The 15,236-nt window shown below is 45.5% G+C and overlaps 1 protein-coding gene across 1 annotated transcript in view; it reads right to left on the bottom strand.

Annotated features, from left to right (window-relative positions):
* TEP1 (telomerase associated protein 1) overlaps positions 1-15,236 on the bottom strand; it is a 34,561-nt gene that overhangs the window by 16,260 nt on the left and 3,065 nt on the right. The window contains exons 2-19 of the mRNA XM_019632391.1: positions 14,325-14,824; positions 13,339-13,521; positions 12,896-13,030; positions 11,982-12,143; positions 11,394-11,555; positions 11,008-11,085; positions 10,088-10,212; positions 9,714-9,871; positions 7,062-7,171; positions 6,436-6,526; positions 6,018-6,207; positions 4,268-4,436; positions 3,627-3,785; positions 3,330-3,407; positions 2,418-2,548; positions 2,041-2,100; positions 964-1,122; positions 126-302 (exon numbers count right to left, since the gene is read on the bottom strand). Coding sequence (XP_019487936.1) covers positions 126-302; positions 964-1,122; positions 2,041-2,100; positions 2,418-2,548; positions 3,330-3,407; positions 3,627-3,785; positions 4,268-4,436; positions 6,018-6,207; positions 6,436-6,526; positions 7,062-7,171; positions 9,714-9,871; positions 10,088-10,212; positions 11,008-11,085; positions 11,394-11,555; positions 11,982-12,143; positions 12,896-13,030; positions 13,339-13,521; positions 14,325-14,801 — 2,804 coding nt within the window. The 5' untranslated portion in view covers positions 14,802-14,824. The remainder of the gene's footprint in view (positions 1-125; positions 303-963; positions 1,123-2,040; positions 2,101-2,417; positions 2,549-3,329; positions 3,408-3,626; positions 3,786-4,267; positions 4,437-6,017; positions 6,208-6,435; positions 6,527-7,061; positions 7,172-9,713; positions 9,872-10,087; positions 10,213-11,007; positions 11,086-11,393; positions 11,556-11,981; positions 12,144-12,895; positions 13,031-13,338; positions 13,522-14,324; positions 14,825-15,236) is intronic.

Raw genomic sequence — 15,236 nt, 5'->3', positions numbered from 1 at the left:
GCAGGCTGTTCTTGTTAGCATCCACTGCCCTTGGCCCCGAGCCTTCCTCGCAGCCCCAAGCCTGCCCACCCCTGTTCCACCACTCAAGTGCCTCCCCCAGCCCTTCTTCTCTGTGGTCCCCACACCTGTTCCTACGGGTCTCCTCCTCGGTGACGCCCCAGCGCAGGTCAATGGCGTGAAGGCTGATGCGGTGGGGGGCCGCTCGGGCCTGCAATGCTGGCAGCACGGACCTCAGCAGCAGGTCCCGCTCCCCATGCATGTCCCGGAAAGTGGAGGAAATGAAAAGCCGGATGCTGCGCCATCTGGGGGTAAGCAGAGGGCCGGATTTGGTCTAGGGATCAGCCCCACAACCCAATTCCACAGACGCAGCTGTGATCACTATTCAGCACAGAACACGAGCCAGGTATGACAGACAGCAGGAGGGTATCCAGCAGGTCTCCAGAGAATAACCTGCCCGTAGCCCGAACTCCAGAGCCCTAAAAATGAAATCCCACTTACCATTTCTCATGCACCCCTCCTTTGTCAGCTAACAATTAATTACTACGCACTATGTGCCCAGGGAAGGCTCCTGACAACACTGTGAGGTAGGCAACATCATTATCTCCATTTTACTGTCCAAGAAACTACAGCTTAAGAAATTAAGCAATTAGCTCAGGGTTCACGCTACTATTTGGCAAAGCCAGGAGGAGAAAGCCGGAGGTCACGCTCCCCAGCCCTCTGCCTAAGCCCTGGCTGTATGCTGCCTGCCTCACATTCTGACCCCTTTTCCCCAGTGGAAAAAGGCACACGCTCACAATCTGACAATTTCCTGTGTTAGAGAAACCCCTGCCTGGGAAAATAGAAGCCTGCCTCAGTGACTAGAGCAAGCAGTATCTCAACAACCAGAATTTCAGTCACCTGAATTTCTCCAGGTTTTGACGGCAGCCCCTCCCAATTCACCAAGACTTAGAAACATAGACTGACCCAGGCTGGGAAACAGGAGCCAAGGGGTGTGGAGTATTCTCTTCCAGTGGCCGGAGAGACAGGGCCCCTGTCTTTCCTGGTGGTGGTGGAATCTTGAATATTTTGTCCATTTGGCCCACATGTTCTAGAAGACGAGAGGCTCCACGCTCTGCAATGAACCTGACGTAAATGGTGACAAAATAAATAAGAGCAGAATACCAGAATAAGAATCAGGAAGCTCTTCCAAAGGGGTAGGGGACAAAGATATGGCTAGATTAGGTCACTCAGTTAACTGGAGCTCCTGAAGAAGATGACCATAAGCAGTGAATGCAACTGAAAAATAAATGAGGATGCAGAACCACAGGGACAAAGAAAAAGAACTCAGTTCTAGCTACCCCGCCACTTCTCCCCTCCCCACTCACTCCCCGCTGCTGTGCATGGTTATGATATGCTTTCTGTTGGGTCAGCTGGGGTGGACAAAGGTGTGAAGAGTAAGGCCAACCCAGTCTGGGCCTGATTAGCTCTGTGCCAGCCATGAAAGCTCCCTGGAGAAGGAGGAATGTGTATGAGGCTTCCTAATAGGAGTTGGAGCAATGGGTGGCAGCCAAAGGAAAGGGCAGGGGAGAAAACATGTAAATGAGAAGGCTAAGCATGGAGAAAAATACAAAGTGAAACGATTTCTGTAAATCTGACTATAAGTAAATAAATTTAGCATGGGATTGCCTCTGGATCAAGAATGGAACGAATAGAAATGATATGACCAACTCTTGAGTTGTTCACTTAAAAGCAAATAGTGCATTCTCCCATATCCCCTTTTCCTCTTTCCTACTAGATGTAATACAAAAATGACAGCTGGAGCTAGAGCAGCCATCTTGAATCATGAGATAGAAGCAGAGTATTTGAGAATGGTGGAGCAATAAGATAGAAAGTGCCTAGGTGGCTGTAACACTGTGCTGCTGCTATGTCTAGACAGCTGTAAAAAGGAATAAACTTCTATCTTGCTTTAAAAAAGAAGTAAATGGAATAGAGACCACAGATAATGTCTGAAAGATGCTCTAATAAAGCCCCCAACCTCTTCAGTGTCCATCCTGTACTCACTTCAGTATCCCGTCGGTACAGCCTGAGACTGTCACGTCATTAGGATTCGAGTCTTGTAATCTGGCAAAGGAAGAAGAAACCCATTAGACACTGTGCCAGGAACACAGAGTTACTGCCCCCTAACACCCTAGGATGGACACCCCACTTCTATACTTTTAATAGAGTTATGTGCTAGGCTGGGGCTGGGATGGACTCTCACAAAGGGGTATGAGCTAGGCTGAAGACATCACAGAAGTTTCTAGCACCTGAAGTGCAACAGAAGTACGAGGCAGAGATGGGGAGGTGCCTGGCGAGCGGGAGGGTCCCAAGCTTTTGGGTGGAGAGGAACTATGGATCACTGTCTTCTGGCCCTGGGCAAGGAGTCTGAGCATCCTTACATGCAACCTGTCCTTCTCAGGAGAACACCCACAAAGAGACACTTGGAATTCACATGCTGCCAGATAAGCTGTTTAGCCTCATTGATCAGTTTGTCATTCATACTCTGGCCAAAGAGGATGACCCTGTCCACCTGTAAGATAAAAGGGGAGGGGCTGAGACCAGGGACCAGAGGGATAGAAGAGATGCCAAAGAGCTCAGGACATCAAGAGAAGAGATCTCTGAGGGCTGGGGAATTAGGAGAATTCTGAGCGAGATGGAAACTGCCTCTGCTGAGAGCACTTAGGGTGAGGCAGCCATTACACCTGACTTAGATGGAGGGGCATCAAAGCGGAGGTTGGGGCAGAGGCAATGGTGTGCTGTAGCTGACTCATTCCGGCTCCCAAGAGCTGCCTGTCAAATATTTAGGAACTATGTGAGCCAGTTGTTAAACATGGCCACTATTAAATATTAAGTGGTATAAACTTACAATTAAATAAATTATATTAAAAACGAAGGTAATAAATAAAACTCATCACTTCCTAATTATTTTACTGCATTTTACCATTATCTAGTCTTGATCTTCCTTACATCTATTTGATCTGTATTGTGGAACGATTATACAATGGTGTGATATGGAGCAACTGTTCCCAACTCTGCGTCCACTGACATCATAAAACCGGCTTGAAATCAGACATGAAAGAAGTATTTACACCATGGAAACTAGCAAATGCTATTCACCGAGACTTATTTTCCCAGATTGCTGGTCGCTGAACATTCACCAGCATAGCACTGGGCAGGAGGGTGCAGCCAGCGGGGAGCTGATCTGGGTACTGTACACAGTTTAAAAGCTTATCTTTGAGAAATAAGAGACATCAGTTGTGAAGGAAAAAGTGGGGGAGGGGAGGGTGTCTCAGGGACTGGGCAGTACTCACAGGAACTCTTTGAACAGCCAGAGACAGCAAGTGCTTCCCAAAAGTACGTAGGGGCCATTCACACTTTTCATCCAACTCCTGAGGGAAAGAAAGAGGCTCACGTTACGTGGTTGCCTGGGAGATAATCAGTAAGTAACAAACAGTTGCCTGGGAGATAATCAGTAAGTAACAAACACCCCAGTCTGCTTGGGAAATCTTCAGAGCTGTGTCTATCCATGCCTTTCCTGACTCTGCAGGCTGTTGTTCCCAGGCCTGTGTCCACTCATTATTTTTGCATGGTTGGGGTGGGTGACTGACCTGGACTTGAGCCTGGAGTTCGATGGCCGTCTTCAGGATACCGTCTTCTGCCTTAATCACAGCGGTCTTCAGAGCGCCTCTTCCGCACAGCAAGAGCTCCGCATGCTCGGCCCGTGCAAGCATCATTCCAATCAACAGCAGCACATAGTTCAGGGGGGGCTGATTGGACAAGCATCAGGATGAAATAAGGCCCCCTCACTTTCAAATCCACTCTTGCCCATCCAGCCCTGAAGGCCAAATACCTCCACTGGTCAGTGAAAGGGGGGCAAAATCCCCAGTTAGGACGGGACAGCTTCAGCAGCCCTCAGGGAGAAGCTGCAGGGGAGGGAGGTAGATGGCGGCCAGGATCACTGCCCAAATTAAGCACTGGGATGGAGGGAGCTAAAAGTGAATTATATTGGTGGCAGGAATTTAAAGAAGATTAAGTACCAGCCAAATGTGAAATGTTAGTATTTTATAATCCATGAACAGGTTTGGGACCACATTCTAGGAATTGTCCCTAGGGACCAAGGTCTGCCACTGGGAAGCAAATACATGTCATGTATTTCAGTTGCTTGCTTGTGCATGCTTGCTTGTGAGAACCAGGTCTGCAAACACGATCCCCAGCATCCTACCAACCTCACCCATTTTTATTTTTTTACCCCCTGTGGGTTGCTCTTGGGACAGAGCTCGTCTGCATCAGCATTTGTCAGATAGACCAAGAGGGTGCGGCCTGGCAGTGGGGGCAGGCTGTGCTTCACAGAGAGGTTCACGGCTGTCTCCAGCGCCTGTCGATACCGAGCCAGCATCTCACTGTCATATTTCCACTGTCTGCAGGCAGGAAAGACACAGACAAAAGGGCTCAGGAGCGTCTCTGCTTGCCACTTTAAGGTAGATGGGAAGATGAGAGCTCGCCACTCAGGTAGTGAGTCTTCACCCCCCTCCGACACCCCGCCTCCGTTGCCAGTAGAGAAGACTGGGACAGAGCTTCCCTTGGCCTGAATTCTACAGAACCCTCCTAATCCATTCTCACAGCAGAAGAGAAGTCATCTGTAGGCCCACTCTTTGACATCACTTGCCACCCTTAACACATCAATCCATATTCGCTTCATGAGGCAAGATTTAACTGCTACACATATTTAAAAAATGTGTCATATTATTGGACATTTGCTTTTAAAAACATCTTCAAAAAAAAGGAAAAATGAAAAGAAGAAAGGGATCAGAAAAGGAAATGTGGTAAAATGTAGATAATCACTGAAAATGGCTAACAGTCTTATGGGAATCCATTATACTATTCTCATTACTTGTATGCATGTTTAAAATTTTTCAATCTACAGAATTCAGTAATTACAATCAGTGCTACCCAATAGAAGTAAAATACAACTAATGAAATTAAATTAAAATTACGCATGTATTTTAAAATTTTCTAGTAGCCATTAAAAGTCAAAAGAAACAGAAGTTAATTTAATATTACATTTAACTTAATATATAAAAATATTTTCATTTCAACATGCAATTAATACAAAATTATGAATGAGATATTTTACATGCTTTTTCATACTGTCCTTAAAATCCAGCATATCTCAGTTATGACTAGCCACATTTCAAGTGCTCAGCAGCCACATGTGGCTAGTGGCTAGCTACCTTACTGGCCAGGATAGGCATACTGTTTGGACCATACCCTAGGCTTGATTCTTAAAGGTCCTGTGTTCAGCCAGTGATCACTGATTCAGGACATTCCTGGCCACTGAGTTCTACCAGAAAGTCAGATGCGCCTTTGCATTGAATGACTATGAATGAAGATACTGTTGAAGCATCTGAAAGGACAGGGTGCTGGGGCTTCATCAAGCTTACAGAACAAGTCTTATGTCTGTGTTTTAACTTGCTTGATAACTACATATGAGTCAAAAGAAAAAGGAAAGTGAATGGGTCAGAAAATACAGAGAGAGAAAAAAAAAAAAACCAGATTATCACAGAGATGAGAAAGAAGAAAAACCACGAACCAGAGCAGAAGCAGAGAAGACACTAGCATGCACAGAGAGAAAGGGGGACGCTCCGCAAGCTCACAGAATCCACAGAAACCAATAAAACAATCACAGAGAATAGAGCAGAGACCCAGACCCAGATTTTGTTTCATGATCTCTCTATCAGACATGTGAAGGACAAGGTTTGCTGTGAAAGACAGGATTGAAATCACACAAGTCTGAGCCATTGGGATGACTGACAAGCATGTCTTTACAGAATAAAAGTTGGGGTTCCCAGATAACTCCCAAATCCGGTCAGGGTACCTCTTGATGCCCTCTTTTCTCCCAGGTAGCACGCGCGCGCGTATGCATGCACACGTGCATGCGTGCGCGCGCGCGCACACACACACACACACACACACACACACACACACACACACATACACACCTGGTCCTGTGTATTTTTAGCTTCTCCCGCTTGAGTTTCTCATACATCACAGGCATCATCATGGCTGCCCGAAGTTCCCGACGACTTAAATTGCAAAGTTGCCTCTGCAATTTGACAGGCCTCTTGCCATTTCTTGAGTTTCTAATCATTATCCGCTTCATCAGTTGTGTGTTGGAAGGAAATGGCAATGCTGTGTGGTGACGGGTAAATATTTGAGTCAGGCAGCTTCTATTCCCTCATCTTGTTTTCCCATTATTACCTGTCCTATGCCCCAACGCTTGTGGCTGGCAAGCCTCTGACCTCTGCCCATCCCACCTCCTGAGACTGGAAGGCAAGAGGCTAAAAGTTACCAGTCAGGCTGCCTCATCTATTCTTCGACATGAGAGACAAACAAGAGTTGGAAGAAGAGAGATAATACCTTTATTTTTAAGTTGAGCCTCAAGGTCATTGATGGAATCATGGGCATTAAGGAATCTGAATGGAAACTGCCGACTGTGGATCACGGATTTCTGGAAAGCAAGGGAGGGGTCATGAGTATGTGGGGCATTAGGAAGCCTCAGCAACCAGGAAGATAAGATAACCCCTCTAGATCTGTGGGGAGGTGAGAAAAGACAAGATGGCTAGTAGAGAAGAGATACAGAGAAACAGAGAGAAGATTAAAGAAAAGACAAAGTCGTCATGTGAGACTATGAGAAGAGGTAAAGAGGCGAGGAAGTAACAGAAGGAACCCTGTTTCTCTTCCATCAGACTCCCTCTGAGGTCAGTCAAATCACAGAAGTGCCTCTTCCTGGTAAATCACTGATTTCAGACAAGAAAAAGAAAATTCTTACACTCTAATTTCTCAAAGGGTTGATGAATCCCCAGGCCTATCTCCCCCAACCTATCTGTGATCTCCATACCTATTTATAGGCCACATGGAAATAGCTTGGTGGCCATGGCCTCCCCCAGCCACTAGCAAAAGCCTGGCTTCCAAAGCTGCAGCAGCAGGCTCACCACACCGCCTCTAGCGGCTGGGCCACGTGACTCCTTGCCCCTCACACACACCTCATGCTGGAGTCGCTGCAGCACAAGCTCGTGGTGGCGGGCACTGATTCCAATCCGCAGCAGGTTGCACAGATTCCGAAGCATGGCCATGAATGGGAGCTTCCCACTGTCTGCAAAAGGTCGGGCATAGAGTGAGAAAAGCAAATAAATGACGGGTGAAGAGAGGTCAGAAACCAGAGCAAGTCGTTTATAGAGGTCATGTAGAAAGTTCAGGACGGAGGGAGCGAGGTCCTCACATGTGACCTATCTTACTCAAAATGTTTAAAGGTCTGGAAAAAAACAAAAACAGGAAAAACAGAGTTGGCCTGAAGTCTGGAGAAAAATGTATACAACACTGTTTATGAGGTGGCTGTTTCAATAAACAACGTATGTCATCACTTTGTCTGTTTGGCTCCAGCCTTGAGATTGGGCTCAATTTGGCAATGTGTATTCTCTAAGCTAGAGTAATGATTTCCAAACTTTTTAGATGGCTAAAAGAGAAATTTCCTAGTGCATGTCTGTTTTCTTATAAATTGTATACATGTAGCACAATCATTAGTTAATATTTCAAGGCACAATATACACTTAAGATGAGGTTCACCGTTAATAATAGTGAGTGGTGTAAATCCACATTTCAAATAGTCTTCTTGATACTTTTTAAGTTTTCTGGCAAACTTCTTATAAGATCTGATTAGTCATTTTTCATTTAAGAATGGGTGAAAAAGACTTGCAACGAAGAACAATTTCACCTGTCGCATTCTTATTGTTCCCTTGTCTCTGTGATATTAGTATTATCTCCATTATAGTTTCTTAATCATAATCTTTTTAAGGTTTATGTCCATTCTAGAGGGTTAGCTTGTTTAATACTAAATAATAATTCTAAATCCATTTATGATTCAAAGATAAGTTGCGATGTTACATTATGTAGAAACCAAAAAAAAAGTGAGGGGGCACCACCAATGTCCTCATATTGTGGAATTCCTCTTCCTTAATAAACTTCAACTGTCATATGTGACACATAACCATATACCATATGAACTAAGTGACTAGGGGGGTTCAATCTATATAATAAATATTAGAAAACTTCCTCCTATCTTTTAGATAAAGGTAAACATAAGTAGGAGGTGAGTACCAGGTACATTCAGACCACTTTAGAGACCATGCCTGTTGGCCCGTACACATACATCCCAGGCACTACATGCATTATCAGCAGCTTTCATCAGGAAAGTAGAAAAATTAGGTTGTGTACACAGTATGAATAATGTATAACAACTGATGAACTATTGTATCCTTTGTAAAGTCATCTCTCAACTTTTGCTATGTATGAAAGGTTTCCTTGATCATTTTTATAAGAACTTAAGTCCAATATTATATTTATGATACTAGAAAATAACTTGCGTATTTGTCTTATGAATTGAAAAATTCGCCAATTTCATTACAAAAAATAGTTAACGAGCCTGTGGTTTCCAAAGAGGGGTCTGCATATCTAATTACATTTTATCTTATATTTCATATTTATATTTATATATTTTAATATTTTCTGTTATCTACATTTGCTTTCATAGCTATATTTATATAATTATATTTTATGTATTTTTTAAAGTACATAATTTATTTGTACATGTACAAAATTTTAAAAAAATACATATACATATATTTTGGTGTATTCTAAAAACTCTTTAGCAATATGATAAAAAAAACCTGGAAACCACTGTATTAGACTATATGCATTAGTCTCAGCCAAGAAAAATGTCCCAGTTTTAATTTTCAGGGGCAGAAGGAGGAAGTAGAAGCTTCTTTATTCTACCCCACCCAAAGGAGAATCAATATGGGGGAAGAGGGATATTGTCAGGAATCTGTGTGCATGTGTGTGTATTTTAATCCCCATGTGACTTTGATGTGTACACCAGTGACAACCACAAAGTGAGAGGAGTGCTAAGCAGCTGAGCAATTCCGGCTGCCCTGGGTACAATCTATAAACAGCATTTCACAGAGAAATAAGGCAAAAGCCAACTTGAGTTTCTGAAGCTCCAAAATATGAAGTCTACAAAACTCAAGCAGTCAAAAAAAGGTCTACAGTTAGATGTTTCTCAACAGAAAGAAGGTGACTTTAAATTTTCAAAGATAAAAGAGGAAGTAAAAGAAAATAAAATGGACTAGAAAGAGGCTTCTATAGATAAAATAAAACAAACGAACAAACAAAACAGAGAGAAAGAGAGATTGAAAGTAAAGTGATCCTCCCCAATTCGAATTTTTTTTAATCAATGTGGACAAATTACCTAAAATGCCCATGTCCCAAATTTGGAGTTTGTGGAGATTTTACTATGTCACGTGCCAGTCAGTTCTACCTTGTTTGGATGAGTTACATAAATATTGCTACAAGTAAAATTAAGAGAGAAGGAAGGTGCCACTTTTGTCATGTGTTGACAAAGGTTTGTGTATCACCTACCCACATCTGGAATAATGACCTACCTATGAAGCCAATGCTACTCAAAGCAGGCACCACTGTCCACTTGGATGTGGTCAACAGCAGATCTTACAAGTCCAATCATTTTCAGTAATGCAACTACCAAGCAAGAGAATTTTCATGCCATGGAAATGAAATCTTCTAGTGAGGGTCCAAAATGGACAGGCACAATGGGGAAGGGAGTGCGACCGTCAATTTTACTGTACCGATGAGTTCCTCCCAGACAGAAGCTTTGTTCCCCTGCAAGCTCAGCTCCCGCTCCCAGGTCTCTGGCCGAGACAGCTTCATCCGCTTCCCAGCTCGGCTGGGGTCCCACGGCCCAGGGAGGCGACTTCGAGAAAAGGCCTGTAGGTTGGAGGGGTATCTGGAAGAGAGAAGGAAAAGTTTATCATTTCAAAGCCAGGTGAAAATAACTCGGGTAAGAAAAGGTGAGTCAGTCAAAGCCATTCAGTCATGTTTACAAGCCATGTCTGCCCAAACTAATGTTGCGGGGATCAGAACTACAGGGATTGGGGCCATGGATGTTAAAAAGTCATGGGGTTGCCCAGGTGGAATATATGTTCAGGGTATATCTTCTCACCTGTAGCCCAGCAGGGCATGGACGTGCTGGGCAGGCTCTTGGATACGCAGTCGCTGTACCAATTTCTTCAGGGTGAACCTTGGCTGATTCTTTTTCTCTGGCACCGCACTGTAAGTTGCCTCAAACTATGGAAATATCCCCAAATCCCACAGGAGTCATTTAATCTACGACCATGGTCACTTTCTTCAGAAGGCAGAACCTAAGATCATCCTACGCCTATAAGGTCACTTCTTTCCCCAAAGTAGATTTGGGCAAAAAGTGGGACGTGGGGTTAAAAATCTCTAGCAACAAGAGCATAAGATAGCAGTGTTTTGGGGTCACTGTGTTTCATTTACACAAGATTGAACTATCCATGGTAAAAAGGGATGATTGGCTTGTGAAAATCAAGATGGGGGTAGAATGAACAGAAAACACCTTGTTCTCAAGAGGAAAGGAAAGAGGAAAGCAGCTTTTATTTAAATCTCTGTGACTTGGAACAAGTCAATGGAGGTATCAGAACAATGCAGGTTGTGAGGAGTTAAAAACGAAAAGAAGTTGGCTTCCAGAATGTTCTATGGTAGAAGAGCTAAGTTTGGGATGTTTTCATAGGATGAAGGGAAAAGGTCAGCCGACCAACTTAGAATGTGTTTTCTTGTAATGCTAATATATATTATCCTAATAATCTATTTTAATGATATGAGGGGGATAGCTAACACTTAGTGCCAGGTATTGTTAGAAATACTTGAAACATAATAATTCACTTAACCTTCACAAAAACCCAATGAAGTAGGTACTGCTATTATCTTCATTTTATATCTGAGGAAACTGAGGCCTACCACATCCATTATTAGTATTTCTAAACCAAATGGAATTCCATTTCTAAATATCAGTTGAGAAAAGATTGTACATGCAAATATAGAACCCCAGAACAAGGCACTTACCTTCTTCTGTTCATTTTGAAGATGTTGAAGGCACTCAGGAAAATATTGCTGTGTCTCAGAAAACGGACGCTCCGTCTTCTGTAGGGACAAGAGACGCAGTTTCAAAAAGGGAAAGGAGGTTGTCCCTGGAGAGATCCGTTCCAATAGCCCCAAAGGCCCATCTCTACCAAAAAAGAAGCCAGGCAGGAAAAAGGCAGACCCTGCCTTCTCTGCCCCGAGTTCTACCCAGCTCCTCCACATTTTTCTAACTCCTTTTTTCCCTGGTGGTAGGAACATGCCAGACACTTAGTGTGGAATCCCCCAGAGTGAGCATGTTCCTTTGTCCCTCCCTTTCCAGAGAAAAGGGACCTGGGCTGTGAAAGACCAGGGTTGAGGCAGGGACTGACCGGAGGGCGAGGGGGCCGGCGGGGGCGTCTCTTGGCCCGGTGCTTCCGAGGGTTGTACTTGGCCAGCTGGTACTCATCAAACTGGGCAAATTTGTCCGTCATAGCAGCACGCAGGCAGGAAGGCAGGGGCACCAGCTTGTTCTCCTCTCCTTCAGCCAGGCTCTGTCAGAGAGTCAAGAAGAGACCACCAGGAGTGAGAGCCAAACAAACGCTCCAAGACAAAACAAGACCCTTCATGGGGTTTAATGAGAGCACCGAGCAGGGAGCGAGTTCCTAGCCCCACCTCTAAAATGATAGTTTCGGTGGTGCTGAGCTACTCAGCAGACTTCTTTGGTTCTCATTTGCTTCACCGTAAATACGAGGTACAGAATACGACTGATTTTTCTCAAAGTGTGCTCCAGCCCTTCTCAATCGTATTCTCCCCTTTGGACAACTCAGCCTGGTACAGGGAGATGCTGTCCTGTCTGGGCACTGAGGTTGAGGACAGCTGAGGGGAACCAAACTGTCTGAGAATTTTCTCTAGGGGTGCAGTGAGCAAAGGAGAAGGAACCAAGTGAGGGCCGAAGCCCAGGGAAGTGGGTGCCATACCTGGTAGAACTCAGCTACCTGGATCCAGTCAGAAGGCAGCTGGACAATGGCACAGAAATATCGTCGCAGGTGGGCACGGCAGACTGGCAAGAAGGCAGCAATGGCCAAGACTTGGTTGGCTACATCCCGGATGTTCAGTTGCTGCCTGGCATACAGAGATGCCTAGGGCACAGGGCGGGGAGGGTTGGCATCTCAGCCACTTCTCCCAGTTTCATGCCCTAACCTAACTTCTTATCTAACCTACCTGCATACAACCTCTCCTGAGCCCTCCATATTATCTATAAACTATAAAGTCTAAGCCTCTTGGCTTTGTTTTCTAAGTCCTCCACAATCTAGCCCGTATCCATCTTTGCACCATGTCTTCTCCTGAATCAACTGATCACCTCCCCAGTCAACCAGGCCCTTTCCTCTTTGGAAGACCTTCCTACCACCAACGTCTATCAAAGACTTACCCAGGGTTCAAAGTGCTAATTAAACCTACCATCTTCCAAAGCCACATAGAAAACATTTTCCCCCTCTTCTCTGTTCTGAAACATTCACTACTTACTATACCATTTGCACTTACATAATACTTGGGAGTGTTTTGCTGACCTAACAATACCATAAGCTCCTTTAAAAGCTACACAATGTTTCATTCTATCTGTGGCTATGACGCGCAAGGCCTACCACTGTGTACTTAGCTGTGTACTTGCTAAACAAGCAACCCCTGGTATATTCGCTCCAAATCCCACCTTTCCAGCCCCTTAGAGAACCCCAGGGACCAGGCCACAGACTCACCTGGAGACCCTACTCCCTTCCTAACTGAAGCTCCTTCTACCTGCAGCATGAATCTGGCCGCCATTCCCTCACACACCATAAGCGCATTCCCTAGCTCCCAGTTTCCCACTCCCATCCCCTCCTTCACGCCACAATACCTTGAGGATAAACTCAGGCTCCAAGGGGGCAAGTTCATTACAGGCTTCCAGGAGGGAAGCCTTGGTAGGGTCGGCTGCATGTTTCATGTTTACATTTGATGCCACTGTAGAGCACAGCAAGCTCATTAGGGCCATCTGGGAATTGGGAGAGGGAAGGAAAGAGGAAACAGGTAATAAGGACCAACTTCAGCATCTATTCAGGCCAACTTACTAAATCAAGGACAGAGACAAAAGACCCCAGATTCAGGAAGATGTTTGTCCAACTGAGAGGTTAGAAAAAGGGATTAGGAAATGAGAAATAAGAGCTGGGTAATGTAATGCCCCCTCCTGCCCCTTCCGTCTGTAGAAGGGATCTGGTTCAGCCTTTGGGCACCACTCCTCCCATCGACCCCACACCCTTCCCTCCACCACCATCAACCTCTCCCCAACTCTGGAGCTTTTACCTTCTTTTCCTGAAGGACCCGGTCAGTGATCTCAGGACAAGATTCAGAGTCCCCATGGGTGAGCTTCAGGTCCAGCTCCTCCTCCACCTCCTCGTCTCCCAAGCTTAGGCTATAAAAAGGAATTGGAGCCTCTGCCCATTCCTTTTCTTCTAGGTTTTTCTTTTCTGAGGAGGACCGATGACCCTGGAGATAGCGGCAGTTATTAATCACAACATGCACCCACCGCCCCTCAAACACAGACAGATCCGAAGGCAGGTCCCAGGAGGAGGAAGAGCCCACATCTGTCTTCTAGCACCTAAACTCCTTTCCCTTTGCACCCAGCACTGATCTGTCCTGTCTGACGTAGGGATCTTACTGTCACACACACCATCTTGCCCAACTCAACCTTTGCTCAGATGCTTCATGATCTTCCTCTTGCTTTCGTCTCTCTAATGACGTCACAGCCTAGAAGCCTGGAGCCCCCTATAAGACACACACCTCCAATGATGCTATTAAAATATTTTGGAGTCAGAAGAAAAAGGGCCACATCCCAGGTGAATCCCCCAGCAACCTTGGGATGCTTTACCTCTGAACTCAGCTTCCTCATTCCCTACCACCTACCTGATGGGGCCATTAGATGAACTGGGATAATGTATATGTGACTCTTGGCAAATTGCAAAGCCCTAATAAACATAAGACGGCAGTAGTTATAATCCTGACAATGACCCCGTGAGGTAGATTTTCATTGACCTCATTTCCTCCTGCAGAGGCTTTCTAACGACAGGGCCTATTTTTGCTCTATTGTCCAGAATCTCTGAATTAAATATGCAGTAAGAGTAATGGGCGGATGAAGACAGCCCTGAAGTAAAGTGCACCTCGGGAAGAGGCTCTGAGGAGAGACGGTACACAGACACAGAGCAGCACAGAGACACTGTGACACTAAAAGCTTAGGACTAGAGCATCCAACAGACATGACTGGAGTCAAGACAAGTGCCTGGAGCTATTACCAAAGCTGTTTCCTGAGCTCTCTCTGGGGCAGACGTGGATTTCAGAGCCCTGGGGCAGGTCTGAAGGCCTAGTCCCTCAGAGAGGCACAGAGCCCTCCAGGTTGGTGGCTCAGAGAGCAGGTGATTGTTGGTGTTCAGGCTGCACAGATCGGCTTGCACCAGATGAGATCTCTGGAGACATTGGAGCAAGGGGCTGGCAGACACAGTGCTCTTTAGGACAGGGAGTGTGGTCAGGCACCGGTTCTCCAACGAGAGGATGTCCGGGTGGGCAGACACATGCCCATATGGTTTCTCCATGGTCTTCAGGTCAGGAAGTGTGGTCAGGCACCGGTTCTCCAACGAGAGGATGTCTGGGTGGGCAGACGAATGCCCACGTCGTTTCTCCACGATCTTCAGGTCAGGAAGTGTGGCCAGGCACCGGTTCTCCAAGGAGAGGATATCTGGGTGGGCAGACACATGCCCCTGGAGTTTTTCCATGGCTGGAGCCCAACAAGCATATCCTAGAAGGAGAGAAAGACAGATTATGACCACCTGGCTGCGCTTGGGGTGCATTTGCACTGGGAATATATCTTTCTCATAGCCTTCTTGGTAATGCCAGTGACCTGCAGGCAGAGAACAACCAGTGTTTCTTTTCCCAAGGCTGGGTTCATTATAAGGATGTATTCAGGGAATGCTCTACAGAGAATACAGGGAGTATTCTATAGGAGACACTAGGGAAAGGTAAGGCAAAAACTTAAGAGAAGGGAAAGTAAGAGAGAGAGAGAGAGAGAGAGAGAGAGAGAGAGAGAGAGAGAGAGAGAGAGGAAGGAAGGAAGAGAGGAAGGAAGGAAATGTCTTCTCATGAAGGGGTAAAGGAGCCCCCCAGGACCATAGGTGTGATCCCAACTTAGTACGGGAGCCACATTTGTAACC

The sequence above is a fragment of the Hipposideros armiger genome, unplaced genomic scaffold (genome assembly GCF_001890085.2).
Source record: "Hipposideros armiger isolate ML-2016 unplaced genomic scaffold, ASM189008v1 scaffold_1132, whole genome shotgun sequence".
Lineage (NCBI taxonomy): Eukaryota > Metazoa > Chordata > Mammalia > Chiroptera > Hipposideridae > Hipposideros > Hipposideros armiger.
Note: the sequence above shows the minus strand (reverse complement) of the source record. Positions and strands in the feature narration are given on the sequence as shown.